This window comes from Physeter macrocephalus, chromosome 10 (genome assembly GCF_002837175.3).
Source record: "Physeter macrocephalus isolate SW-GA chromosome 10, ASM283717v5, whole genome shotgun sequence".
Lineage (NCBI taxonomy): Eukaryota > Metazoa > Chordata > Mammalia > Artiodactyla > Physeteridae > Physeter > Physeter macrocephalus.
The window spans coordinates 80,533,876-80,558,907 of record NC_041223.1 but is presented as its reverse complement, the minus strand read 5'-3'; the positions used below and the strand labels follow the sequence as shown (position 1 = coordinate 80,558,907).

The window sequence follows — 25,032 nt, the reverse complement described above, 5'->3', positions numbered from 1 at the left end:
ATTTGGAAACTGAAACTAGTTAGGTGGTGCTTAGTTTAGTTAGGTGGTGCTTAGTTCAGTTCTGGTTCCTGAACTAGAAGGGAAGTAACGTTACATGAAAACTGGGTTTGCCTGTTGATGGGTGTTGAACCAAAAGACACAACCGAGCCAAAGAGCAGGAGTAGGGAGAACACTAGGGATCTTTCCCAAAGCAGGTGTCTCCTCAACAGCAGGATTGGGGAAGCTTTAAGCTAAGGGTGTGTGCATATTATTAAGGGGCTTGAGCAGAGGAATAGAGTTGGGGCAAAGGTCCACAGAGTCCAAGCTTTAATTGATTGACGTCACTAGGGTCAGAAAAGGTCAACGTCATCACCCCTTAGGTTCCAGTTGATCTAGTGGTTGAGCTTCGGAGGCGGGGTTAAATTCTGCAAAACAGCTCAAGAAAGTGCTTCAGGCTAATCCTTACCGCCATTGAAACAGAACTGGGAGTTTACAACTGATTGATTATCTTTACTGTTGTTACTTCTCTCGCCTGGTAAGTCTTTTGTTCCTTTAAGATCTTTAATTACTGAGACCCATTCAAGCATGTGTGCTGTAGCCAGTCTTAGATCACTAAATGGCTTGGGCCAAAAGTTGCTTCTCTTATGTCAAGAAGGCCATGCCTGGTTCTCTTTCTCTAGGGAAGCCCTGCCCTATCTGCTTACAGTGAAAGTTAAATCTGTTGAAAAGCATGAAATGCCAAAACTAAGCTTGTGTCCCGGGGCTTTGATAGAGCTTAGTTAAAGCCCTGGTTTTCAGGTTCGCCTCAGATTGGAATCCTCAGGCATTTGAAGGGCTGATGCCTGGAGGAGCCTCACTCTCTGATTGAAGTGGTTTGTGAGGTGGGTGTACAGGTAGGTATTTAAGTTTTTACCCAGGGGATTCTAACACAGCCAAGTTTGAGAATCACTGATTCAGAATCTGTCTGCTTCCCCTAGGATTAGGGCGGAGGTTCTCCAAGTGTAGTCCTTGGACCAGCATCAGTCTCACCTGGGAACTTGTGACAAACGCAGGTTTTCTGGACCTTCTCCAGACCTGTTGGATCTGGAACTCTGTGCTTTAGCAGCCCTCCAGGGGATTCTGATGCTGGAATCTGAAGTTAGAGGATTGGGAGAGTGCAGTCCTATATCCTCTGTTAGTTTCTAGGAAGATGTTGATGACTATTAAGAGTAACCCTCAGTACCGCTGAGTGTACCTTTTCCCTGTAAAGTTCCTTGCAGTGCACGTGCATCCATTTTCAGTGTTCACTTTTCTTCGTTTAATGCCCTTTGAAATGTGAATTATAGTATAATGTGTCAATTGCATGGTGATTGTTGGCAGCTAATCTTGAGTTGAATGGTACGCTTGAACTGTCATAATGGGACAGAAGTTAATTTTAATTCAAGTGGTATTCTGTGATGCTTCAGCAGTAAGAATAGGATAGAATAACTTCTACTTATGTCTTCTTTAGGTTGGGGAGATCTATAGGGAAGAGTATTCAGAGCTAGTTAGAACTGTGATGTTGTGTGAAACCATGAATGGTTATGCTGTGTTCAGTGAGGAAACATGTAACTGAGCACTGTGATTGGTAACTTTTGCTTGTGTTTTTTGGTGTCTTGGCACCCAGGTGAAGTTGTACTGCTTTCAGGAACTCGGCTTTGAAAGTTATAAATCTTGAATAAATTTATAAGGGGTAGTGGATGTTGTTTGCACATCCGGAAGAATCGCTACTTGACCTAATGTTTCCCATTGGGAACTTCCAAACACAGACTTAAAAAATCAGTTTTAGAGAATACATAGGGCAGTAACAAAACATTTCTTTCTGTTCTATTTCAGGCTATTTTGGCATTCTGCTGGGTATATGTTCGCAAATATCAAAGTCAGCGGGAAAGCGAAGTTGTCTCCACCATAACAGCGATCTTTTCTCTGGCGATTGCTCTTATCACATCAGCGCTTCTACCAGTGGATATATTTTTGGTTTCCTACATGAAAAACCAAAATGGTACATTTAAGGTAATTATCATCATACTATGGGATTTTTTTCCTTTCATATTCTTGGCAATTAAGTATTTACTGAAATGTTTAGCAATGCAGTGTATGTTGTGTTTTATTGTCGTCTCTGGGAATAAGTGAGAATGGAAATGCACGTAGAGGCCGAGTATGTGACAACTGCATGGAACAGACTGTTCTCTGGCTTACGACCATCCAAGTGTGAAGAATGCCTTTTGTTAATCAGAAAATGTGCTAAGTAATCATAATAGGGTTATTTTTGTGCCTCTTGCAGCTCCCTTGACTTGATCTGCATCAATGCAGTACATAGATAATTTAGAAGGGATTTTGTTAGTGGCAAATTAGGGTTTTCATCTCTATGTCATATTGAGTACTCTGAGTCACTGTGATGTAGGCTGCGGATTATCGGACCTGAGTTCTAATCTTGATTCTCACTGTCTAACTTGTGTCTTTGGCCAAACTGAACTTTTCTGGACTTCAAGTTCCTCACTTTAAAAATGCATGGTGTTGGACTGGAAAATTTCTGAGTTCCTTTTCAATTATGCAAGTTACTTTTACATTTCTTATTAGTGTAACCTTCTATGAGGCAGGAACTGTGTCTTGTTTGTTTCTGTATGCCCAGTGTCTGACAAGCAGTAGGTACTTAAATATTTGAATGAAATATTATTTCAGTTATCTCAGTAAATGCATGGTTCCAAAATAAGTTCCTGAATTGGGCCAACTGGGCTGAAATAATTTGATAATTTTTTGTAGTTAGGTTTGGATAGATTCTGATTGCTGTGAAAACTACAGTTATTTTCTGTAGGTCAGTCATTCATTTAGCGAGTATCAATTGACCACTTAGTATGTGCTGAACACTGCACAGAGATAGTAACTAACGTTTGTTGAGTATTTACTATGTGTCAGACCCTTTCCTTAATGGTTTACATGTCTTCACACCATTAATGTCCCAACAACCCTATGAGGTAGATAGTGTTATCCATGTTTTTATGGGCAGGAAGCCGGGGTTCAGAGAGGTGATGTGACCCATCTCAGGTCTTGGGGTTTGTAAGTGCTGTTGCTGGGATTTGAAGTTCTGCAGTCTGGCTCCAAGGCTCTTTGCTCACTGGGATCTGGATCTGTACCTCTATCTGTATCTATCCATCTGATACAGTGGAGGTAGTGTTATCCCTTGTATAATTGTTGTTTGAGTAGGAGATTTTTTAAGTTTTAAATTTAGAATGTTTGATTTGTTTAGATTTTGTGGGATTATGTTTTCATCTTGAAATTTCTAAAGTAAGTATTTTCATGATATTATGAACTTCCCCTTAGATTATGTAGTTGTTCTGGGACCATGCTTAATTTAGTAGTCACTTTCTGGGTATTAGTTATTGGTTTTACTTTTGTTTTTTTTTAATCCGTGAGATTGCACTTATACTTGTCTAAACAAGGCTTAAGGAATTCACCCACCTAAAGAAGCAAAAGTATTAACCATAAAAACTTAGGGCATTTATTTTATTAATAATATGCCCCGAAAGAGAAGAAAATGTATAACTGTAGTTAATGTGCTTATTTTATGGTTGTTAAATCTGAACGTACACCAATAATTAGAAGGGAAAAATTCCATGTTAGTGTTTTTTCCCCCAATTTAAAAAAAAATGTTTTCTGTCATTATTGAGGGATTATTTATTCAGCAATTGTATGTTTTTTTTTTTCTACTGTTCATTTACTTAGTTGTCTCTGTTTAGTTCTGTTTGTTTTTAGCTAACTCAGCTTAATGTACCAGTTTTTTTTTTTCCAATACTTGAATGCCTTTCTTGATATTTTAAACATTCTTTGTTTCCCTTTCTGTCTTTTTCTGGGAGGGCTGGATGGGGGACTAGTGAAATTCATGAGAGTTGTCATTTGAAGCTGGCATGTGCTAACACTCAAAGGAGAACTGAAAAGACTTTCAAAGGATACCTTCCCAGTAAACCGTAGAGAGTATTTTCTCCAAACTGTTATTAATGAATTCTCTTGGGGTGCTTAGTGAAAGACAAGAGTAAGTATTTAAGAATTAGTTTTCAGACTTCATGCCGCAGCTGTAAATTTAGCTGTCTTCGGGTAGAAGTGTCCACAGTGTCTTTAATCTCTTCCGTCCATATGAGTCAGGATGAATGTGCAAGTTGACGTTGTTTTCCATGATGAATTACGTTGTATCCTAAGTTTTACAACGTGCATTTATTCCTAAATGAATATAAGTATCGTCTAACTTTCTCCATTTCCACCTCAAATATTGAAGCCTCTAAACCAATTAGGGACCTGCTTATAAGGTATAATTGTTTGGAAACTCGAGATATCAAGGACTGCTAGCATTTGGCTTAGGAACTGAGGGTGGCAGGCAGTCAGTCAACATACTTTCTCTGTTTTGTCTTATTTGCCTTCCTAGCTGTTTCTGCCTTCTTTTGGCCAAGGGTATATTGTAATAATGTCTGAACTGTTTCCATTCACCTTTTTTTAAACACATGGCACTGTGAATAATTTCAGCCAGATAATTTCTTTGTTTCTAGTTTTTGTGAAATAATTAACTTTATAGATTAAAGAAAAAAAAAGAAAACCTTAAAGTATAGCGAGAAGTGTTCTATTATAGTGTCTAGTTGACCAATAACTTTAGCTAGTGAAATACACAGAGTATACCAATCAAAAAAATCAGAAATGGCCACTAACGTGAACAAATATTCTTTATTTTATACAGTGTGTAAAATTAAAATAAAATCAGTAGTTAAGATATGGCATCGCAGCGTTTGTTTTGGTAGCTAAAATGTTCAACTCTTCCTTCCCTCAGTCAGTGATTGGTCTCTTTATGGCCCATAATTATGAGATGTCTGGGTTGAACTCTACTACTGCCTCATTCCTACTCTCAGACGCTGGTAATCGTATCTTAGAACTCTGTGCTCTTCACTACACCTTAAATATATTCATGCAGTTAATATTTTCTAAGTGTGTAATGTGTGCCTGACAGAGATGTGGCTGCTAGAGATTAACGAGCACAGCCAGTGAGGCCGCTGCTCTCAGGGAGCTTACATTCTGTGCGAGCAGACCAGCAGTCAACAAACAAAACAGGCTAACTTCCTAGTGCTGACTTCTGTGAGGGCGCAGAACAGAGTGGTGTGAGGGTCAGCTCGGCTGTGGGTGTGGAGGCAGGAGGACGGGCCGAGGAGGACCAGGCTGCCGCGGTCCTGGGGGTGAGAACTGAGTGAGGGCCGCCTCAGGGAGAAGCAGCAGGTACAGAGGCCCTCAGGCAGACATGCTTTGGCCCAGCTGGCCGGGGTGTGGCATTGGGGGCCGTGCTGTGGTAAGAGCTGAGATGAAGAAGAAGGTGGGGACAGATTGTTTGTGACTTCTAGGCCCTGTTAATGGGTTTAGATTTTCTTCCCAGGGCAATGGGAAGTTAGCGAAGGTAAAAAATAAAGGTGGTATGGATTAGAGGGGTACTAGTGGAGAAAAGTGATTAAAGGTGGTGTGGATTCTGGAGCTAGAACTGCTTGGATTGCCTGGTGGATTAGATATGGGGGTGGAAGGAAAATGAAAACTCGAGATTAACGAAGCACTGAAGCCTAGTACACCTTAGAGAAATAGGGCAGCCTGGGGGAATAATTAGACCTGTGTGTGCACATGGACAAGTGAGGGATGTAGAAAAAAGAGCTGTAGTTTGGACAAGTTACCTTCAAGGTGCCTATCATACGTATTCAAGTGCGGCGTCGAGCGGGGAGTTGAAGCTCCAGGGAAACCTTACGGTTGGAGAGAAGTATCTGGAAGTTATCAGCATGTGCATGGTATTTAGAGCTACGCACTGTCCAGCAGCTGGGGAGACCGAGTGGTCAGAGAAGGCTTGGCATGGGCCTTGGATTCGAGAGCTGCGTTAGTTACCTGGAGGCTGGCCCAAGGGGAGGGGCCGCAGCCTGGGAGGCGGGAAGGAAGACGAAAGAGGGGGCTTCTCAGGAGAAGAATGTGTTTCAGGAAGAGTGATGCTGAGAGATGGAGGGAGAGAGGGAGGGGAGTGACCGTGGCTTTGGGGAAGCGCAGTTTCCATGGAGCCGCGGGGCATTTAGGTGGCAGTGGCTGAGTGTGGGCCGGAAGGTGAGGGAGCAGTGACAGGGGATGCTGACAGCTTTTCAGGAAGCTCTGTCCTCCAGGGGAGTAGGAGGTGGGGTGGGATGTGTTTACCTGTGGTGGTGGTGGGTCCTTTCATGGAAACTACTAGAGCGTGTATACTTTAGGGTTCAGTAGAGTGGGAGAGGTGTCTGGGAGGAGAGAAAGGGTATCAGTGCAGGTGCAGTGTCCTTGCGAAGGCAGAGGGGTGGGGACCCGAAGGGAAAGTGTTGGCTGTAGATAGCGCGGGTGCTCCGCAGAAGGGAGGGCTAGCATTCGAGTACAGATGGCTGTCGGTTCTGGATTTGCGAGTGAGTTGAGTAGCTCTTTTTTGTCCTCAGATGATTTGAGAGACCTTTACGTCAGTGTTTGTCAGCCATCGGCTTCTGTGCTGGGTGACCCTTGTGAGGGCTGTTCTGTGCATTGCAGGTGTTGAGCAGGTCCTGGCCTCTGCCACTTGAGGCCGGTAGCGTACAGAGCCCGCCTCCACCCTCCAGCGTCTCCAGGACGTTGCCGGGTGTCCATGGGGGCGGAATCACCCCTGTGTGAGAACCATTGGGGTCTAAGGTGAGGTTATCTGGTAAAATTAAGGAGAGTCAAGTGTGGTTTGGGGTTGGACCGAGCATTTCAGAAAGTCATCTTGAAGAATGGGAGAGGGGGTTTTACATCCACAAACCGCTACCTCTGTTCTGTGGACTTTATATCCTTTTCCTGTCTTCTAAAATGTTCTTCCTTCATATTCTTTACCTTAGTATTAGTTCTTGTTTGTCTCACGTTCCTGTGGGGCTTCTGAAGTTCCTTTGGGTCTCTACTTTGGGAGGCATTAGCTTGTGAAATGTATCAAGGGCACAGCATTTATCAAAATGTAGAAGAAGGAAGTTTCATAAACTAAGCTCTTTTGACAGTACGTCAGATACCTTGGAGGCAAGACTGTATGTAAAAGCCAAATACACAAATAGTACTTGAGTGATGTTGTATATTTTACACATATTTTTGCTTTAAAATAGTAACAGTAATGCTCTCTAACTGCCACAAGATTTGGTTAAACTAAAGAACATTGGAGGGTAAAAGATACTAAATTTCAATGAACCTTTGGCTTTAATTACCTTCAGACTTTCTACATTTAATCTTTTTCTGAGGTTGGGGTCTTCTTCAATTTTGAAGTTTAACTTTTATGTGATTCTCAATGGGTACGTTAATACCTCGTGGGGTTGTCTTGGAAATTGGTAGCGAGCTTGCATAAGGATAGATGTAATTATCCTCTTTCAAAAAATCTTCAAGTTTGAAATCTTTTAAAATGTCTGTTTTGATGTATAAACAATCACTAAAGAAACACAGCTTTGGGGAGTAGAAGCTTTGGTTGTGTGTATATTCATTTGGATACTTGAGTCGTTGATGAAGATATTTCCAGTCATTGGCTAGAATTCTTCCCAGTGCTTTTCCAGTCCTGTGTGGTAAGCGGTGCTTAACGTTCTTTCCATTTTTCTGTAGTATATGTACATTGTTTCTTTCATTACATTTTTTAGACAAAGATTGCATATGTTGTTAAAACTATTGGTTGCAACTTGTTCTGTTTACCCGCACTCAAAAGTACTTTATGGATATCCCTATACGCCTGTATGTTTTTCAGATGACTTTTATTTATTTTTATTTTTTTTTTGTGGTATGCGGGCCTCCCTCTGCTGTGGCCTCTTCCGTTGCGGAGCACAGGCTCCGGACGCGCAGGCTCAGCGGCCATGGCCCACGGGCCCAGCCGCTCCGCGGCATGTGGGATCCTCCCAGACCGGGGCGCGAACCCGGTTCCCCTGCATCGGCAGGCGGACGCGCAACCACTGCGCCACCAGGGAAGCCCCAGATGACTTTTAGAATCAGCATGGCAAAATACTCTACCCACTATTGGGATTTATTTTTTTATTTTTTATTTTTTTTTATTTTTTTTTGCTGTACGCGGGCCTCTCACTGTTGTGGCCTCTCCCTTTGCGGAGCCCAGGCTCCGGACACGCAGGCTCAGGGGCTATGGCTCATGGGCCCAGCTGCTCCGCGGCATGTGGGATCTTCCCAGACCGGGGCACGAACCCGTGTCCACTGCATCGGCAGGCAGACTCTCAACCACTGCGCCACCAGGGAAGCCCCACTATTGGGATTTTGATAGGCAATATTTAGTTTTTATAGATTAATTTGCAAGGATTTGGTATTTACAGTCTTTTCATGTGGGAACGTGTGAGTTTTCATTTATTTGGATCTTTTTTATATTCTGTAATTATTTGTTTCTTTATATAGTTAACATAATTTTAAAATTTAGGCCATTAAGTTTTTCTTTTTTAAAAAAATTTATTTGTTTTTTATTTATTTATTTTTGGCTGCCTTGGGTCCCGTTGCTGCACGCGGGCTTTCTCTAGTTGTGGCGAGCGGGGGCCACTCTTCATTGCGGTGTGTGGGCTTCTCATTGCGGTGGCTTCTCTTGTTGCGGAGCACGGGCTCTAGGCATGTGGGCTTCAGTAGTTGTGGCGTGTGGGCTCAGTAGTTGTGGCTCACGGGCTCTAGAGTGCAGGCTCAGTAATTATGGAGCTCTGCGGCATGTGAGATCTTCCTGGACCAGAGATCAAACCCTTGTCCCCTGCATTGGCAGGTGGACTCTTAACCACTGCACCACCGGGGAAGTCCTCTTAAGTTTTTCATAGTCTTAATTGCTATTGGAAAAATACTATTTTCATTGTGCGCTGTGTGTCAAGGTTTGCATTTGTAGTGCTAAATTTGGGGTTTCCACATTTTTCTTCTTTTAGGCATTTGTCAATTAGAAATTCATAGATATTCATTGCTAGAGGTGTTTGTAGGTGAAAAAGGAAAAAAAAAAAGAAAAATCTGAATTATTTTAGGAGAGTTAAATGTTTCCACTCTTCCTTAAGAGACCTTGTAGGTGGGATGTTGATACTGACTTGAGTTCTTAAAGTACTGATAGAACAAAATTGACCTGGATACTAATTTGAGCCTTGGTACTTAATCGCAATGACCAGTCACATTGACGCTCCCGGCTTAATTTTTCATATGCGTACAATTAGGATAGTCAAAAAGACTTGCTATTATACCCCAGTTCTATTTCATTAATGTATAGATTTTTTTATTTGAAAAGATTAACTAGAATTAATTTTCTAATTTAAAGTACTAAATTTAAATGACTAATTTAAAGAAAATGTGGGTTGAATGCAAAGAAGTTTATATTGACTGTTCTTTTAGGTATTTGAAAATATCTTGTTTCTAAAATACAAATCTTACCTGTCACTCTGCACAAAACTGCATCACTGTTTTCCGTTGCCTTTAGAACAGAGGCCAGAATACTTGGCGTGACTCACAGACCCTCAAACCTAACGCCTTTTCCTCCCTCATTCCACCTGCTTTCTCTTCCCTTCCCAAAAGCTTGAGTGAATCTATATTTTGCTTCCTGCAGGTTTTTCAACGTCTCCATGTATGTTCCTTCATTCTCTTCCCTCCTTCCCACTGTGTTGTTCCAGCCCCAGTGTAGTGGCCCTGGCCCGTAGCTGCCTCTCCTTCACATGCTTCCCCAGAACCGTGTCGTCACGTTAGCTCAGCATTCACCTGCTGAAATTGCCTGTTTACTTGTCTGTCTGTCACTTCCAGAGGGCACAGACCATACCTGTTAGAGTTGATGATGCATTTATAAGTGATATTCAATCATATTAAAATTTAAGTATAATTGTTAAGCAAATGGCTGTTTCATTAATATTTCTATTGTTTCCTTTTGATCCTAGGACTGGGCCAACGCTAATGTCAGCAGACGGATCGAGGACACCGTATTGTACGGTTACTACAGTAAGTATATTTCCATTTCATTGCCTGTCTGGGCTGCTCGCCAAAATGTAGAATAAAGCTACATATAGACTTTTCTTTTTAAAGTGGAGTATAGTTGCTTTACAATGTTGTGTTAGTTTCTGCTGTACAGCAAAGTGAATCGGCTATATGTATACATATGTCCCCTCTTTTTTGGATTTCCTTCCCATTTAGGTCACCACAGAGCACTGAGTAGAGTTCCCTGTGCTATATAGTAGGTTCTCCTTAGTTATCTGTTTTATAAATTTTATTGTATATGTGTCAATCCCATTCTCCCAATTCATCCCAAGCCCCCTTTCCCGCCTTGGAGTCCATAACGTTGGTTCTCTACTTCTGTGTCTCTTTCTGCTTTGCAAATAGGTTCATCTATACCATTTTTCTAGATTCCACATATATGCGTTAATATACGATATTTGTTTTTCTCTTTCTGACTTACTTCACTCTGTATGACAGTCTCTAGGTCCATCCACGTCTCTACAAATGACCCAATTTCGTTCCTTTTTATGGCTGAGTAATGTTCCATTATATATAGGTACCACATCTTTACCCATTCGTCTGTCGATGGGCGTTTAGGTTGCTTCCATGGCTATTGTAAATAGTGCTGCAGTGAACACTGGGGTGCATATGTATCTTTCGGAATTATGGTTTTCTCTTGGTATATGCCCAGTAGTGGGATTGCTGGGTCATAATATAGTTCTATTTTTAGTTTTTTAAGGAACTTCCATACTCTTCTCCATAGTGGCTGTACCAGTTTATGTTCCCACAGTGTAGGAGGGTTCCCTTTTCTCCACACCCTCTCCAGCATTTATTGTTTGTAGATTTTTTGATGATGGTCATTCTGACTGGTGTGCAGTGGTATGTCATTTTAGTTTTGATTTTCATTTCTCTAATAATTAGTGAAGTTGAGCAGCTTTTCATGTGCCTCTTGGCCATCTGTATTTCTTCTTTGGAGAAATGTCTATTTAGGTCTTCCACCCATTTTTGGATTGGCTGGTTTGTTTTTTTTGATATTGAGCTGCATGAGCTGTTTGTATATATGGGAGGTTAATCCCTTGTTGGTTGCTTCGTTTGCAAATATTTTCTCCCATTCTGAGGGTTGCCTTTTTGCCTTGTTTATGGTTTCCTTTTAATTCTGATATCACATCTGAGATGACTGTTTCAACACCATGAATAAGTAGTATAGAACTCATCTGTTCATCCTGAAACTTCTGTTACATACTTTGTTTCACTTAGGTTCACTTCAGCCCAGGTTCACTTTCAGCCCTTCTTTGTGGAGGTTCAGTCAAGTTTCCTTAAATCTGGGCTCTCTTCCTCTTATACCATTGTTTGGTAACTTTGTTACCACTTTCCCACTTGCACTCTTGATTTTGAAAATCTCAGTTTTCTAGAAATTTCTCCTAAGTATTGGCACTAGTAGAGTGTACTGTCTGGGATTTTGCAGCATCAACCAGTTTAAACTGGGGTCATGGTGGATTGGTGTGTTTTGTACTCTACAGAACCGATTAATCCGGGGGTGGTAGTGGATTGGCCCCTCCTTCTCTCCTTTCCTCTCTCTTCCTTCCCTAGTGTTGGATTAGAGAAGCTATTTATAATAACCATCTAAATGTTTTCAAAATTGTCTCTTTGAATAAATATGACTCGTGCTTTTATAAAAATGTATAAGTGCTGAGTTAGGAAAGGGATGTCTTTTTTTTTTTTTTTTTTTTTTTCCCAGCAATGAATCAAGAGGTTGAATAAAATTTCAGTAGAACACTGAAAAAAAAATCTATAGACGTTTCTGTTGATGGGGTAAGTTTTTCAGGGGTTTCATTGGATTTTAACTTAGCTGCTTTGGCTCTAAGTTTTGTCTCCTGATCTAAAATCTACAGGACCTATGAAATTCCATTTCTTTGGTATAGATTTCAGAAATATTTTTACGGTATTTTAATATAGAATTTATTATTTCTAATGAATAAATTAAACGTATATCATAAAATCTAGATTTGACCTGTTAAGTGAAAACTTTTGAAATGGTGGTATATGAAGCAGAATACAAACTTATTGGCAGGATATAAATCACTTCTTCAAAAACAGTTTTGTGGGGTGGGGCCTGTCTCCTGTGTAACACTACAGTGTATTTATGCTGTAGAACATGTGACAAGATAAGCCAGCTTTTATCTTAGTGCAGTCCAGGTTTATGAACCTTATCTTATCAATGAACCTAGAGGCTAGTGGATTGATCCATTGTAACCAAGGTTACAGAGACTTCTACCCTGGAATGTTAATTCAGCAGTCTTTCCAGTTGGTTTCATAGGGAGAATTAAGCCTACAGGAAGTGATCTGTGATTATTTTTCTTAATCCTCCCAAGGATGGTGTGTTTCTAGTATCATTTTAAATGCATGGGAGAAAATTAATCATTATAAACAAGATGACTTAGGGATTTAGGGTTTGATCCTCTGTATAACTTGGGTTGTAGTGAGAAATAATAACTGCCTTGGGATAGAATAGTTGAGTCACTGATCTAGGGAAGAAATCTGCATGAGAAGCCAAATTATGAATAGAAGATTTCTTGATGACTATGGAATTGAAGCAAGAAGATTTAATTCAACAATATTAATGGTTGTTGTCATAAAGTTAGTTATATCCATTTTAGCTATGGCTGGTAGGCGTTTGACTCAGATAATGCCCTCCAGCTAGGAACCATAGCTTCTGAGATGGTTATCGTCCTCAAGCCCAGCTGTTTCCCAGAAATGCTGGATATTGTCTAATTACATATTACATCTCTGATTCTGCCTGCTGACGACTAAGCAGACTCCAGAGAATCCGAAGCACTATTTTTATCCATTCCCTTCTGTGAGATTCTGTAGTTCCTCTAGTCTCTCCTAACATGTCAACACATTTTCGTTGTCTGACCTTCCCAGGCACTGTGCAGGGCTTTCATGTTCAACACTTTCTTTGATCTTCACGAACGTCATTTTGTGGAGGTATTTTCTGCATTTTACAGGTGAAGAAATTTTACCTAGAGATGTTAAAGATCACCTTGTTAGTGAGTGATGTAGCCCAGAGTGGATATTATTTCCTAAGCTGGAGCTGCTTACCGTTAAGTGAGCTGCCTTTTAATAAATTGTTCCGGGGATGTTTGTTACCTCTGGGAATGCTTAGCCAGCCCTGAACCCCTGGGGCCGCTTCAGACATCATCTGGAGACCCTTTAAATAGTACGGAATGTAGATTACATCCGCAGAGACTCTGATTTACTTTGGCATTCAGTTAATATCACCACTATTCTTATCAGAGAAGTGTTTATGTATTGGAAGGAGGTAAGACTCAAGGTGCTGGATTCACGTTTTCCAAAAATTCCGGTTTTCTCTTGAGACCTCAATTTTTATCATTAGTAACAAATACTGTTACTAATTTTCTTTAAAGTGACAGACTCACTTTATTCTTTTTTGAGAGAATCTGCCTAATACTCCAGTCTGGATAGCTATAGTTTTTCTGTCTGTTGTTCTTTCAAGTAAAAATGATATTCTTTGAAAAAAAGTGCCTAGTGTAGCTCACAACTGAAATAGCACAGGTGCTTCTCACAGGTACACTGTATGTGTACTTCCCCAAACACAGAACACTAAAAAGATGTGCACTCAAGGGTGGACATCTCAGAATTATTTCTGCTTAGAGGGACTTTGCTAAATAAAAGTGCCCCCCGCTGGTGAGCGCTTGGAGGGTGAAGAGTATAGTAAGTGCTAGTGGGAAGGGAAGCAGCATGTTAACATTGTCATGAAAATAGCTTCACATTGCGGATCCCCTGCAAGGGTCTTGCTGATCCTAAGGTCTCAAAACGACATTTTTAAGAAACTTCTGTTACGTTCATGGAACTTTGGGTGTTTTTTCTGGAAAGTTTGTGGAAGTGAGGCCAGCTGCTTCTACCCACTGGGTAGCCCCAGCTGTTGGTTGGTTATTACCAGTCTTCATTAACTGAAGCTGCCTACAAAGGTACAGTTTCCTGGAGCTCGTGGAAGGCTGAGAGGGTAGAGTTTGTTTCTGCCCCTTTGCCCTGTACTCATGGGGACCCCGCACACAGGAGGAGACTTCCTCATCTGAGGATGTTGTGCCCACCCCAGAAACATTAAGGACTTGTTTTTTTCTCTCGTTCGGAAAGTTTTTGTTTATTTCTTCATCTGTGTCTTCAAATTTCTTTGATATTTTCTTTGAAAAAGCATCTCTTGTCTGACATTTCGGCTCTCAGTTCTGTTTGAATCTCATATTTGGACTTCTTATGAAATCTTTTATCTCTTCTGTATATGTTCAGCCTTTTATCTGAGCTCTATTTTTGATTTCGAATTTATTTTTATCTTTAAATTCTTTCCTTTTATTTATTGTAATCTATTGTAAATGTTTATTCTGTTTTCTCTGAGTATTCTTGAAATTTTTAGTTTTAATTCTTTCACCATCTACTTTCGTTTAATTTCTTTTAAGTGAATTTTCCTTTTATTTAATCATTTTTCCTAACCCTTGTTTTGATTTTGTAGTGAGTGCAGGGGTTGTAGAGATGGGGAGAGCCCAAACCAAGAGCAGGGATTGTTCAAGGCTATCGTGCTGGCTTGTCTGTAGTTGTCCTGTCACTTTCTTCAGAGACCCTTTCTCCTCTTGATGCTGATTTTTCGGGCTGTCATTTTTTTGTCTACATATAACTTGAGTCATATACTATGTATTGTTTTCTGTTTGGCCTCTTTAGTGCTCAGCATTATATTTGAGACTTATCTGTATTGTTATGGGTAACAGTACTTTGTTGATTCTCATTACTGTATAATATTCCATTGTAACAGCATACCGTAGTTTATCCACCCTCGTATTGATGATCAGTTGGGTTGTTCAGCTCTTGGCTATTTCAGATATTGGTGCTGTGAGGCTCTTGTATATATGTGTGTGGTGTGTGTATGTGTCTGCGTATACATATAGATAGACACTTATGCATATATATATATAGATATATACACTGCATTGTTTTCCATTGTATGGATACTCTTTTTCAAATAATCCCAGATAATTAGATATTTAGTACGTTCTTACTTTTGGCTGTTAAGCAATTCTATAGTGAAAATAGGAGACTTTGCTAAAGTGTGTGCATATTTAGATGAATTACGTTATGGAACTGAGGAAGAATAAGATGGACCAAGAAGGTTTCAAACTCCTGTTTCTATGCCAGGCATTTTAGAGCACCTAAGAGAGTTTTTAGGAAGTTTCTCCTCACTCCCTATTGGTTAATTGCTGAAAAATTGTACAATCCTTTTGAACTTAGTATCTAATTTGTGAAGAGTGCCATGGGACCTTGAGGTCAGCTTAACTTCTCTCTGACTTCTCCACCTGTGAGATGATACTGGAGGAGTGCCTCTTCGTCGTAGCAGGAGTGTTAGTGCTGAGTAGGTGTTAATGCCTGGCAGACTTCTCTCGAACTTCATATCCCTGTGTCCAGTGGTCCATTTGTCAGTTTCTACCAAGAAGTTAACATCTTTAACTTAACATTTCTAGAGCAGCTGATCCTCAATCTGTTACACTCTATAAATTTCCTGGTTTCAGCGAACAGCAACTGGAAGAATAGAGTTGCTCAGGCCAGAAACCTTGGAGTCATCCTTGACTCTATTTTTTCACACTGTGTATCACATATGGCAGTACATTCTCTTGTGTTTGACTTTTGGAATTTATCCATAATCTGGGAGTTCCCTGGTGGCCTAGTGGTTAGGATTTTGGGCTTTCACTGCTGTGGCCCCGGGTTCAATCCCTGGTTGGGGAACTGAGATCATCCTGCAAGCCATGCAGCACGGCAAAACAAAAACAAAAACAAAATTCATCCAGAATCTGACCAGTTCTCACTGCTGTCTTAGTCAGTTGGGGCTGCTGTAACAAAAGCATCGTAGACTAGGTGGTTTAAGCAGCAAACATTTATTTCTCTGAGTTCTGGAGGCTGAGAAGTCCAAGATCAAGGTGCTGACGATCTGGTCTCTGGTGAGGACCTGCTTCCTGGTTTGCAGATGGCTGTCTTCTTGTTGTGTCCTGACTTGGCAGAGAGAGAGAGAGAGAGAGCAAGCTCTCGGGTCCCTTCTTACCAGCACTAATCCCGTTCATGAGGGCTCCACTCTTGTGACCTAATTACCTCCCACCTTGAAACCCCAGCTCATTGGAGATTAGACTTCAGTGTATGAATTTTGGGGAGACACAGTTAGTCCATAGCGCTGTGTAAATGCGGAGGGATAATGGGTACTTGCATGTTGTTAAGGTTGCATGATCTGGGGTGTGACTTCACACATGGCCAAGTAAGAAGGTTGGCAGAGCCTCTCCCCAAAAAGCAATACAGGACTTACAGAAGAACGACTTCAGTGCTTTGGAAATCAACCAAATACAAGACTGTTTATACTTGCAAACTGGTAAGGACAGTGGTCGTATGTAATGTTTTAGACTGGGTCTGTTGCCTCCCCTCTAACCAGCTCTCCCCTCTTCAGCCTGGTTACGTTCTGAACTGAATGAAGATAAAAATACAATATATCAAAATTTATGAAGTGCGGCTAAAGAAGTACTCAGGGGATGACTTGCAGCTTTAAATTTCTCTTGAGAAAAGACGTCTCAGTTGGGACTTCCCTGGTGGCGCAGTGGATAAGACTTCACGCTCCCAATGCAGGGGACCTGGGTTCGATCCCTGGTCAGGGAACTAGATCCTACATGCCGCGGAGCAGCTAAGAGTTTGCATGCTGCAACTAAGGATCCTGCCTGCCGCAACTAAGACCTGGTGCAACCAAATAAAACACAACAAAAAAAAGTCGTCTCAGTTGCCTAAACTGCTGCCTTATGAACTAGAAAAAGAAAAGCCAACTGAACTCTAAGCGACCACAAGAAAGGAAATAAAGGTTAGAGGGAAATCAATGAAATAGAAATCACATATTATACACTGTGACAAAGTCGGATTCATCCCAAGAATGCAAGCAAGGTTGGTTTAATATCCCAAACTCAAGTCATGTAACATACCATATTAATGGAATAAAGGACAAAACCCACAATAGATACAAAACCTCAATAGATACGAAAAAAAGCATGAATTTTACAAAATCCAGTATCCACTGCTGATAGAAACTCTCAGCTGTCTGGTTACAGAAGGGAGCTTCCTCAACTTGGTAAAGGGCATCTGTGGATAACCTACTCCTGACAGGTGAAAGACTGAATGCTTTTCCTCTAAGATTAGGGACAAGGCAAGAATGTGTGCTCTCACCAGTGCTGCTCATGGGGATCCTAGCTAGTGTAATAAGTCCATATATAAATAGATAAATAAACTGGAGTGGAAGTTTAAACTGGAGAGGAAGAATTAAGACTCTTATTTTCTCAGCTGACATGAGATCCAATAGGTACAAAATCTCAAGGAATTATATAAAGTCAAATAGAACCAATAAACAAGTTTAGCAGAGCTGCAGGATGCAAGATTAATATGAAAACTAGAAGTCTACAGTTCAAATGAAATGAAGAAAACGATTCCATTCACAAAGCATCAGAAGGAAAAAAAAAACACCTGAGAATACATTTAACAAAAGTGTAAGACTTACACACTGAAAACAACAAAAAATTGTTGATAGAAATTAAAGATCTAAACAAATAGACATTTGTTATTAATGGATTTGAAAACATAATATTGTAAGGATGGCAGTTATAGCAATTTTCCCTCAAATTGACAGTTTTTCTTTTTTTTTTTTTTTTTAGAAATTGACAAATGGTTCCTGAAATTTACATGGAAATGCAGAGGATCTAGAGCAGCCAAAAACAATTTTGAAAAAGAATAATGTTAGAGAATTATACTATTAGATTTCAAAACTTACCATAAAACACAATAAACAAGACAGTGTGATATTGAAGAGGGATAGATATATAGAGCCATAGAATTCAGAGACTAGAGAAAAACCCTTACATTCATGATCAATTGATTTTAAACAGCTGTGGCAATTCAATTTAATTCTTTTCAGTTTCAATAATTGTCGGGTAAATTGGATAACCACATGCCACGATAACAGCAACAACATTGAGCCTTACCTGACATATACAAAAATTAACTCAAAAGTCAGAGACCTAACCTATAAAAGTTTAAAACTTCTAGAAGAAATTCAAGGACATATGTTCATGATGGGTTAGACAGAGAGTTCTTAGATATGACACAAAAGCTTTATTCATAAGAGAAACCTTGATAAATTCTACTTTATCAAAATTAAAAACTTTGTCCTTCAAAAGACATAATTTAAAAAATGAAGGTAAGCCACAGACAAGGAGAAGATATTTGCAAATCATGTATCTCGTAAAGGGCTTGTATTCAGAATGTATAAACAGTTCTTACCAATCACTAAGTATACAAACAGTTAAAAAATGAGCAAAATATTTGAGCATACCTTCATCAGTAACAATCTCTAGGGACTTCCCTGGTGGCACGGTGGTTAAGAATCCGCTTGCCAATGCAGGGGACATGGGTTCGAGCCCTGGTCCGGGAAGATGCCACGGAGCAACTAAGCCCGTGTGCTGCAACTACTGAGCCTGCATTCTAGAGCCCGCCAGCCACAACTAGTGAGCCCATGTGCCACAACTACTGAAGCCTGCGAGCCTAGAACCTGTGCTCTGCAGCAGGGAAGCCACGCACCGCAGCTAGAGAAAGCCCACGCGCAGCAACAAAGACCCAACGCAGCCAAAAATAAATAAATAAATTTATTTTAAAAAATTAATGATCTCTAAATCGCTTGTAAGCACATAAAAAGATGTACAACATTGTTAATCATTAGGGAAATGTAGATTAAATCCCCAGTGAGATGCTACTACACAGCCACCAGAATGGTTGTGTCAGCTTAGGCTGCTATTACAGAATACCGCAGACTGGGTGACTTAAACAACAGACACGTATTTCTCATGGTTGTAGAGACTGGAAAGTGTAAGATCAAGGTGCCAGCAGATTCAGTTCCTCTCTTGGCTTGCAGAGGGCTGCCTTCTTGCTGTGTCCTCACGTGGCAGAGGGACGGGGAGAGAGAGACCTGGCTTCTCTTCCCTTTATCCTGAGGACCTGAATCATGTCATGGGGGTCCCACTCATGACTTCATCTAAACCTAATTACCTACCAAAGGTCCCACCTCCAAATACCATCACACTGGAGGTTAGGGCTCTAACCTGTACATTTTGGGGTGAACAAACATTCAGTCCATAATGGCTGAAATAAAAACCAGACACTATCCAAGTATTGACAGATCCGGAGAAACTGGAAAGTTCAAACACTGCTGTTGGGAATGTAAGATGGTGCATTGCGTTGGAAAGCAGTCTTCAACTTCGCTAAAAAGTTAAACTTACTGTATGGTCCAGCTGAACATAATGTCCACATGAAGATGTATGCAAATTCCACAGCAGCTTTTTTCGTAATAGCACAGAACTGGAAAGAATCCACATGTTTGACAACTGATGAATATTTAAGTGAAATGTGTTCTGTCCATACAATGGGATGCGTGTTCAGCAATCTGAGTCAGAGATCAGCAAATTGTGGCTTGGCCCATGGACCCCTAAATCTAGATACCTATTTGTTTACCTGTTGTCTGTGGCTACTTTCATGCTCTAACATCACAGTTGAGTGGTTGTGACAGAGATGTATAGGCTGCAAAGCTGAAAATATGATCTGACCCTTTACAGAAAAAAATCTCCCAACCCCTGTGCTTAGTGAAAGAAGCTGGAGACGAAAGACTGCATCTTGTATAATTACACCTATATGAAATGTCCAGAAAAGGCAAATCTCTAGAGACAGAAAGCAGATCAGTGGTTGCCTCAAACTGGGGTTTGGAGTGGGATTAATTGCAAACTGGCACAGAGCAGCTTGTCTGTGGTAATGGAAATGTTCTAAAAATGAATCATGGTGATAGTTACCCAACTGTATACATTTACTAAAAATCATTGAATTGTAGACCTACAATTTGTGCATCTTGTGATATGTAAATTGTATTACAAAGTTGTTGGGAAAAATATTCAATGGGCAAACGTAAGTCAAGAGTGTAGCACAGAGCTGGATATATGACAGGCTGTCAGCACAGGATAGCTGCTAGTATTATGACTTAAAACTTGAGGGGACTTGCATTATTATGATTTCTTTTTATTTTCTAGAGTTGGAATCTTATCCTAATTTACAGATGGAAAAAAAATGAGGCTGAAAAGTTATGAAGTACTAAGGTTTATAAATTGGAATTTGATTCTTTGTATATCACACAACATGGCTTCCAAGAATAGTCAGGTAGTAATGCTAATTTGCATTATGTCTTTTTTATGTACTCTTATTTCAGCTAATATTTCTATGTATAGCTTTGGAGTCAACAGTTAATGATAACAGTCTAGTTATCATTAATTGCCACGCAACTGAGTTACACTGTAAATTGCTCAGCCTTTTCTCTGACCATGTAGTTTAACAATTTCTTGTTATAAAAGTGGCATTGCAGTGTACAACTTGAAATAAATACCATAGAGAGAGGAAACAACCAACGAAAATAGTCCTTAAGGTAAACGACTGTTCTTCAGACGACATATTCTAAATTAAAACCTGTAAACGATTTTATTCTCCAAGTTCTATACTGTCAGATCATGCACCAGAGTGTTTTAATCACTTTGCTCTACTGTCAGCAATGGTACTAGTTATCTATTGTCACGTAACAAATTACCCCCAAATTTAGCAGTTGAAAACAACAAACATTGTGTCACCGTTTCTGTGGGTCAGGAGTCCAGAAGCAGTGTCTCAAGGCTCCGCTAGGGGGGACCTGGCTCCCGAGCGCCCCCTTGTGGGCATGGGCGGCCTCAGGTCTTGTCTGTGTGTCCTCAGCAGTGTCAGTTCCTGGCCACATGCACCTTCCATAGAGCAGGTCACAGCAGGCCTGCGAGCAAGCTGGAAACCAGTCTTTCAGTAACTTGTTCCCCCACTTTTGTCATACTGTCTTATCAGCAGTGATTTACTGGTCCAGCCCACACTGAAAGGCAGGGCGTGCATATTGGAAGTGGTGGGCTCATCAGGAGCATTTTAGAGGCTGCCCACCACAGCTGTCTTGCAAATGTTGACAATTTTGATATTTACTCAACGCAAAGTACTTTTATACTTGCAAAGTATTTATTAAGCATGCAAAGTTTGAGGTTTGAAGTCAGCATTTTGAAGTTCCCTGTGTGCCTTTCCCTGACGCCATCTCCTCCCCAACCCCCTTAGAAATAACCACTCCTTAAATTGTCTGTGTTAATTCCTTGCGTGCCTTGTAGTGTCACCATCCTCTGTCCTTAGTTTTACATTTTTTGAACTTTATATGAAATTACTTGCTTGTTTTCATTCAACCACATGTTCAGGGGATTCAAACATGTTATTGCATAAAGCATAGTTTATTTTCATTGTGTATGACTATATACTGCATGTTGGTCAGTCTGGACATTTGGATTTTTTGCTATTAAAAATTGTGCAGTGAACATGTTTGTACACGTTTCTTGTTGCATGTGTGCCAAATATATACGTATAATGGAGTCGATGGGTCGTAAGTTATGTTCATCTTCAACATTCTAAATAATGACATCATTTTTCTAAATGTACCAGTTTAAGTCTTGTTAGGAGGATATAGCCTTCTAGTTGCTCTATACCCTAAACTTTGAACATTGCCATGTATTTTTAGTTTTTGCCAGTCTGGTGAGTGAAATGATCATTCACTAATCTGCATTTCACTTATTTGGAAATGAAGTTGCATGTCTTTTAAGGTTTATTGGCTTTTTCAGTTTTCTGATTCAAGTGCCTTTTTGCAGTTGGGTTGTGTTTTTCTTACTGATATAAGAAATTTTTTAATGTACTCTGAGTAGTTCATACAGCGATTCTAAATATTCTCTCTTTTTCCCACTAGAATTAAGCGATGTGAGAGTAGGGAACTCTGAGTTTTGATTTAACCATGTCTGTGACCCCCTAGAATGATGCCTGGAAAGTACTCAGTAGATGTTTGTTGAATTGAATACATTTGTCAGGGGAGAAAATCATATGAAGTTTTTTGGTTTTAGTTCCTCCAAGTGATGTGTTACATGGATAAATTGCTGTTAAACTAACTTTGCATTCCTAGGATAAACCCAGATTGGTCATAACGGTGGCTTTTTGGGTTTGTTTTAAAATCTTCTGCTGGATTTGATTGCTTCTGTCTTGTTTAGGATTCTTTTAAAAATTGATTCAGAGGTGAAACTGGTCCGTAATTTTCCTTTATCTTATTCTCATCAGGTTTGAGTATCAAGACTCTGCCAGCTTCCCAAAATGAATTAAGAAGCGCTCTTTCTGTGTGTTAGAGAATGCTGTGAACCACTGAGCATTACCATATGGTTCTTTTCTCCCGTAATCTGTTTACATGTGACTGGTGACTAAGGGGTAGAAGTGAGCATGACACTTTGTACTAATATTCCTAATGAACCATTCACAAAATTTTTGCTTTTCACCATGCAGCTGAGTTCCTCTGTTTTAGAATTCTTACCAGCCATATGGGAGTATGGGATGAAAGTATGGAGTATGGAAGCCAGGTCTTCACCAGCAGGGATGAAACAAAGATTTCATTGAATTAGGAGGTGTGATTTCTACCTGACCATTTTGGTCTCCTTATTCCACTGAGTGAACAGGCCGTAATAGTTACTGTATCAGCTGGAGGGACTGGTGCTGATTATTAGGGGAAGGAGGGAAGGAGAAGTATATCTTGAACCCAGGGGACTCTGTGGCACCTCATGATGCTGCCATGTTCAGTGGCAAAAACAAATTGAGATCTATTCCACTCACCCCTCGCAAGCACCACCAGGGACTCAGGATGGCTCAGGAGTGAATGTTTGGGGTCCCCCATTTCTCCTACAAAATTCTATCTCAGGAATTACAGCTGGCTTCTGTGAACAGATTGGAAATGCATGGCTTAAACAGTATAGTGGTTTTTCAGTCTTACTTAAAATAAGTCTGGAGAGAGGCTATCCAAGGCTGGTAAGGCAACATCAGGAGGGGCCTAAGCTCCTTTCCTCTCTGCTCTCCATCCTTAGTACCTGATTTCTACTTTAAGGTCACCACAAAGTCCAAGAGAGTAGCTGGAGTTTAAGCTATGATGTGTCCATTTCAGGCAGAAAGTCAAAGGAAGGGAGAAAGACAAAAAAGGGAGTGGGAGCTGAAAGGAAAATGAGTATTGTGTATGTAGCTAGCAGCCTTGACCCCAGATTGTTTCAGCTGGGACAATGGGGCAATTTTAGAAGGCTTTTAGAGTTCACAGAATATCTTTATACTTTGACCCTCTAAAACAAAATGCTTTGTAATGATTAACTGTACTACTGTAATATTGACTAAGTTATTCTTTGTTTTAGTGTTTTCACTGGTAGTTGGGAGGGATAAAGAATGTCTAAAAATTCAGAAGTCTAATTTATCCAAGTTAATTCTTATGTTATAATTAATGATGCAGTTTGGAAAAGGTAGATAGCATATATTTAAAAAATCATAAGAATTATCATGTATTCTTTGCTACAGTTTTTGTCTGTGGCCTTTTGAGAGTTGATGGCTTTCTGTTCACTTGTTTTTGTTAGTTTCGTTTTAAAAAAAGAACTCGTTTTATGAGTTTAATTTTTGCCAGTTTCTCTGGGCATGAGGTTTTTAAAACTTATTTATTTTTGTTTGTTTTTTTGTGTGTGTTTCTTTGTTTCTTTTTTTCCCCTTTCTTTTGGAAGTGAGGTTTAAAATTTTTTTCTTAGTCTGTTTTCTTTGATGTTAGTGGGACTATTAAACCAAGTAGTCTGTTTATCTTTTACTTGCTGGTAGCAATCTTTAAACAAAAATATTTACAAGTAAATATAAAGACGTCAGGATATAAGAGTGTCATCCCTTTTGGAGTTAAGAATAATTTTACTTTGAAAATAGCTATCAGTTTGAAGTAGTATTTTATTATTTTTATTTATTTTTTTTTGCATGGAACAGTGTTTTTCTTTTTTTAACATCTTTATTGGAGTATAATTGCTTTACATTGTTGTGTTAGTTTCTGCTGTATAACACAGTGAATCAGCTACAAGTATACATATATCTCCATATCCCCTCCATCTTGCATCTCCCTCCCACCCTCCCTATCCCACCCCTCTAGGTGGGCACAAAGCACAGAGCTGATCTCCCTGTGCTATGTGGCTGCTTCCCACTAGCTATCTATTTTACATTTGGTAGTGTATATATGTCCATGCCACTCTCTCACTTTGTCCCAGCTTACCCTTCCCCCTCCGCATGTCCTCAAATCCATTCTCTATGTCTGCGTCTTTATTCCTGTCCTGCCCCTGGGTTCTTCAGAGCCATTTTCCTTTTTTTAGATTCCATATGTATGTGTTAGCATATGGTATTTGTTTTTCTCTTTCTGACCTACTTCACTCTATGAGGGACTCTAGGTCCATCCACCTTACTACAAATAACTCAATTTCATTTCTTTTTATGGCTGAGTAATATTCCATTGTATATATGTGCCACATCTTCTTCATCCATTCATCTGTCGATGGACATTTAGGTTGCTTCCATGTCCTGGCTATTATAAATAGTGCTCTAGTGAACATTCTGGTACATGTCTCTTTGTGAATTATGGTTTTCTCAGGGTATATGCCCAGTAATGGGATTGCTGGGTCATATGGTAGTTCTATTTTCAGTTTTTTAAGGAACCTCCATACTGTTCTGCATAGTGGCTGTATCAGTTTACATTCCCACCAACAGTGCAAGAGGGTTCCCTTTTCTCCACGCCCTCTCCAGTATTCATTGTTTGTGGGTTTTTTGATGATGGCCATTCTGACTGGTGTGAGGTGATACCTCATAGTTTTGATTTGCATTTCTCTAATAGTTAGTGATGTTGAACATCTTTTCATGTGCGTCTTGGCCATCTGTATGTCTTTGGTGAAATGTCTGTTTAGGTCTTCCACCCATTGTTTAATTGGGTTGTTTGTGTTTTTGATATTGAGCTCTGTGAGCTCTTTGTATATTTTGGAGATTAATCCTTTGTCCGTTGCTTCGTTTGCAAATATTCTCTCCCATTCTGAGGGTTGTCTTTTGGTCTTATTTATG

At 40.1% G+C, this 25,032-nt stretch overlaps 1 protein-coding gene across 1 annotated transcript in view; it reads left to right on the top strand.

The window, feature by feature from the left end:
• The window catches only part of LMBRD1 (LMBR1 domain containing 1), a 117,486-nt gene that overhangs the window by 5,760 nt on the left and 86,694 nt on the right, over positions 1-25,032 (top strand). Inside the window, exons 2-3 of the mRNA XM_024133001.3 lie at positions 1,834-2,010; positions 9,885-9,945. Coding sequence (XP_023988769.1) covers positions 1,834-2,010; positions 9,885-9,945 — 238 coding nt within the window. The remainder of the gene's footprint in view (positions 1-1,833; positions 2,011-9,884; positions 9,946-25,032) is intronic.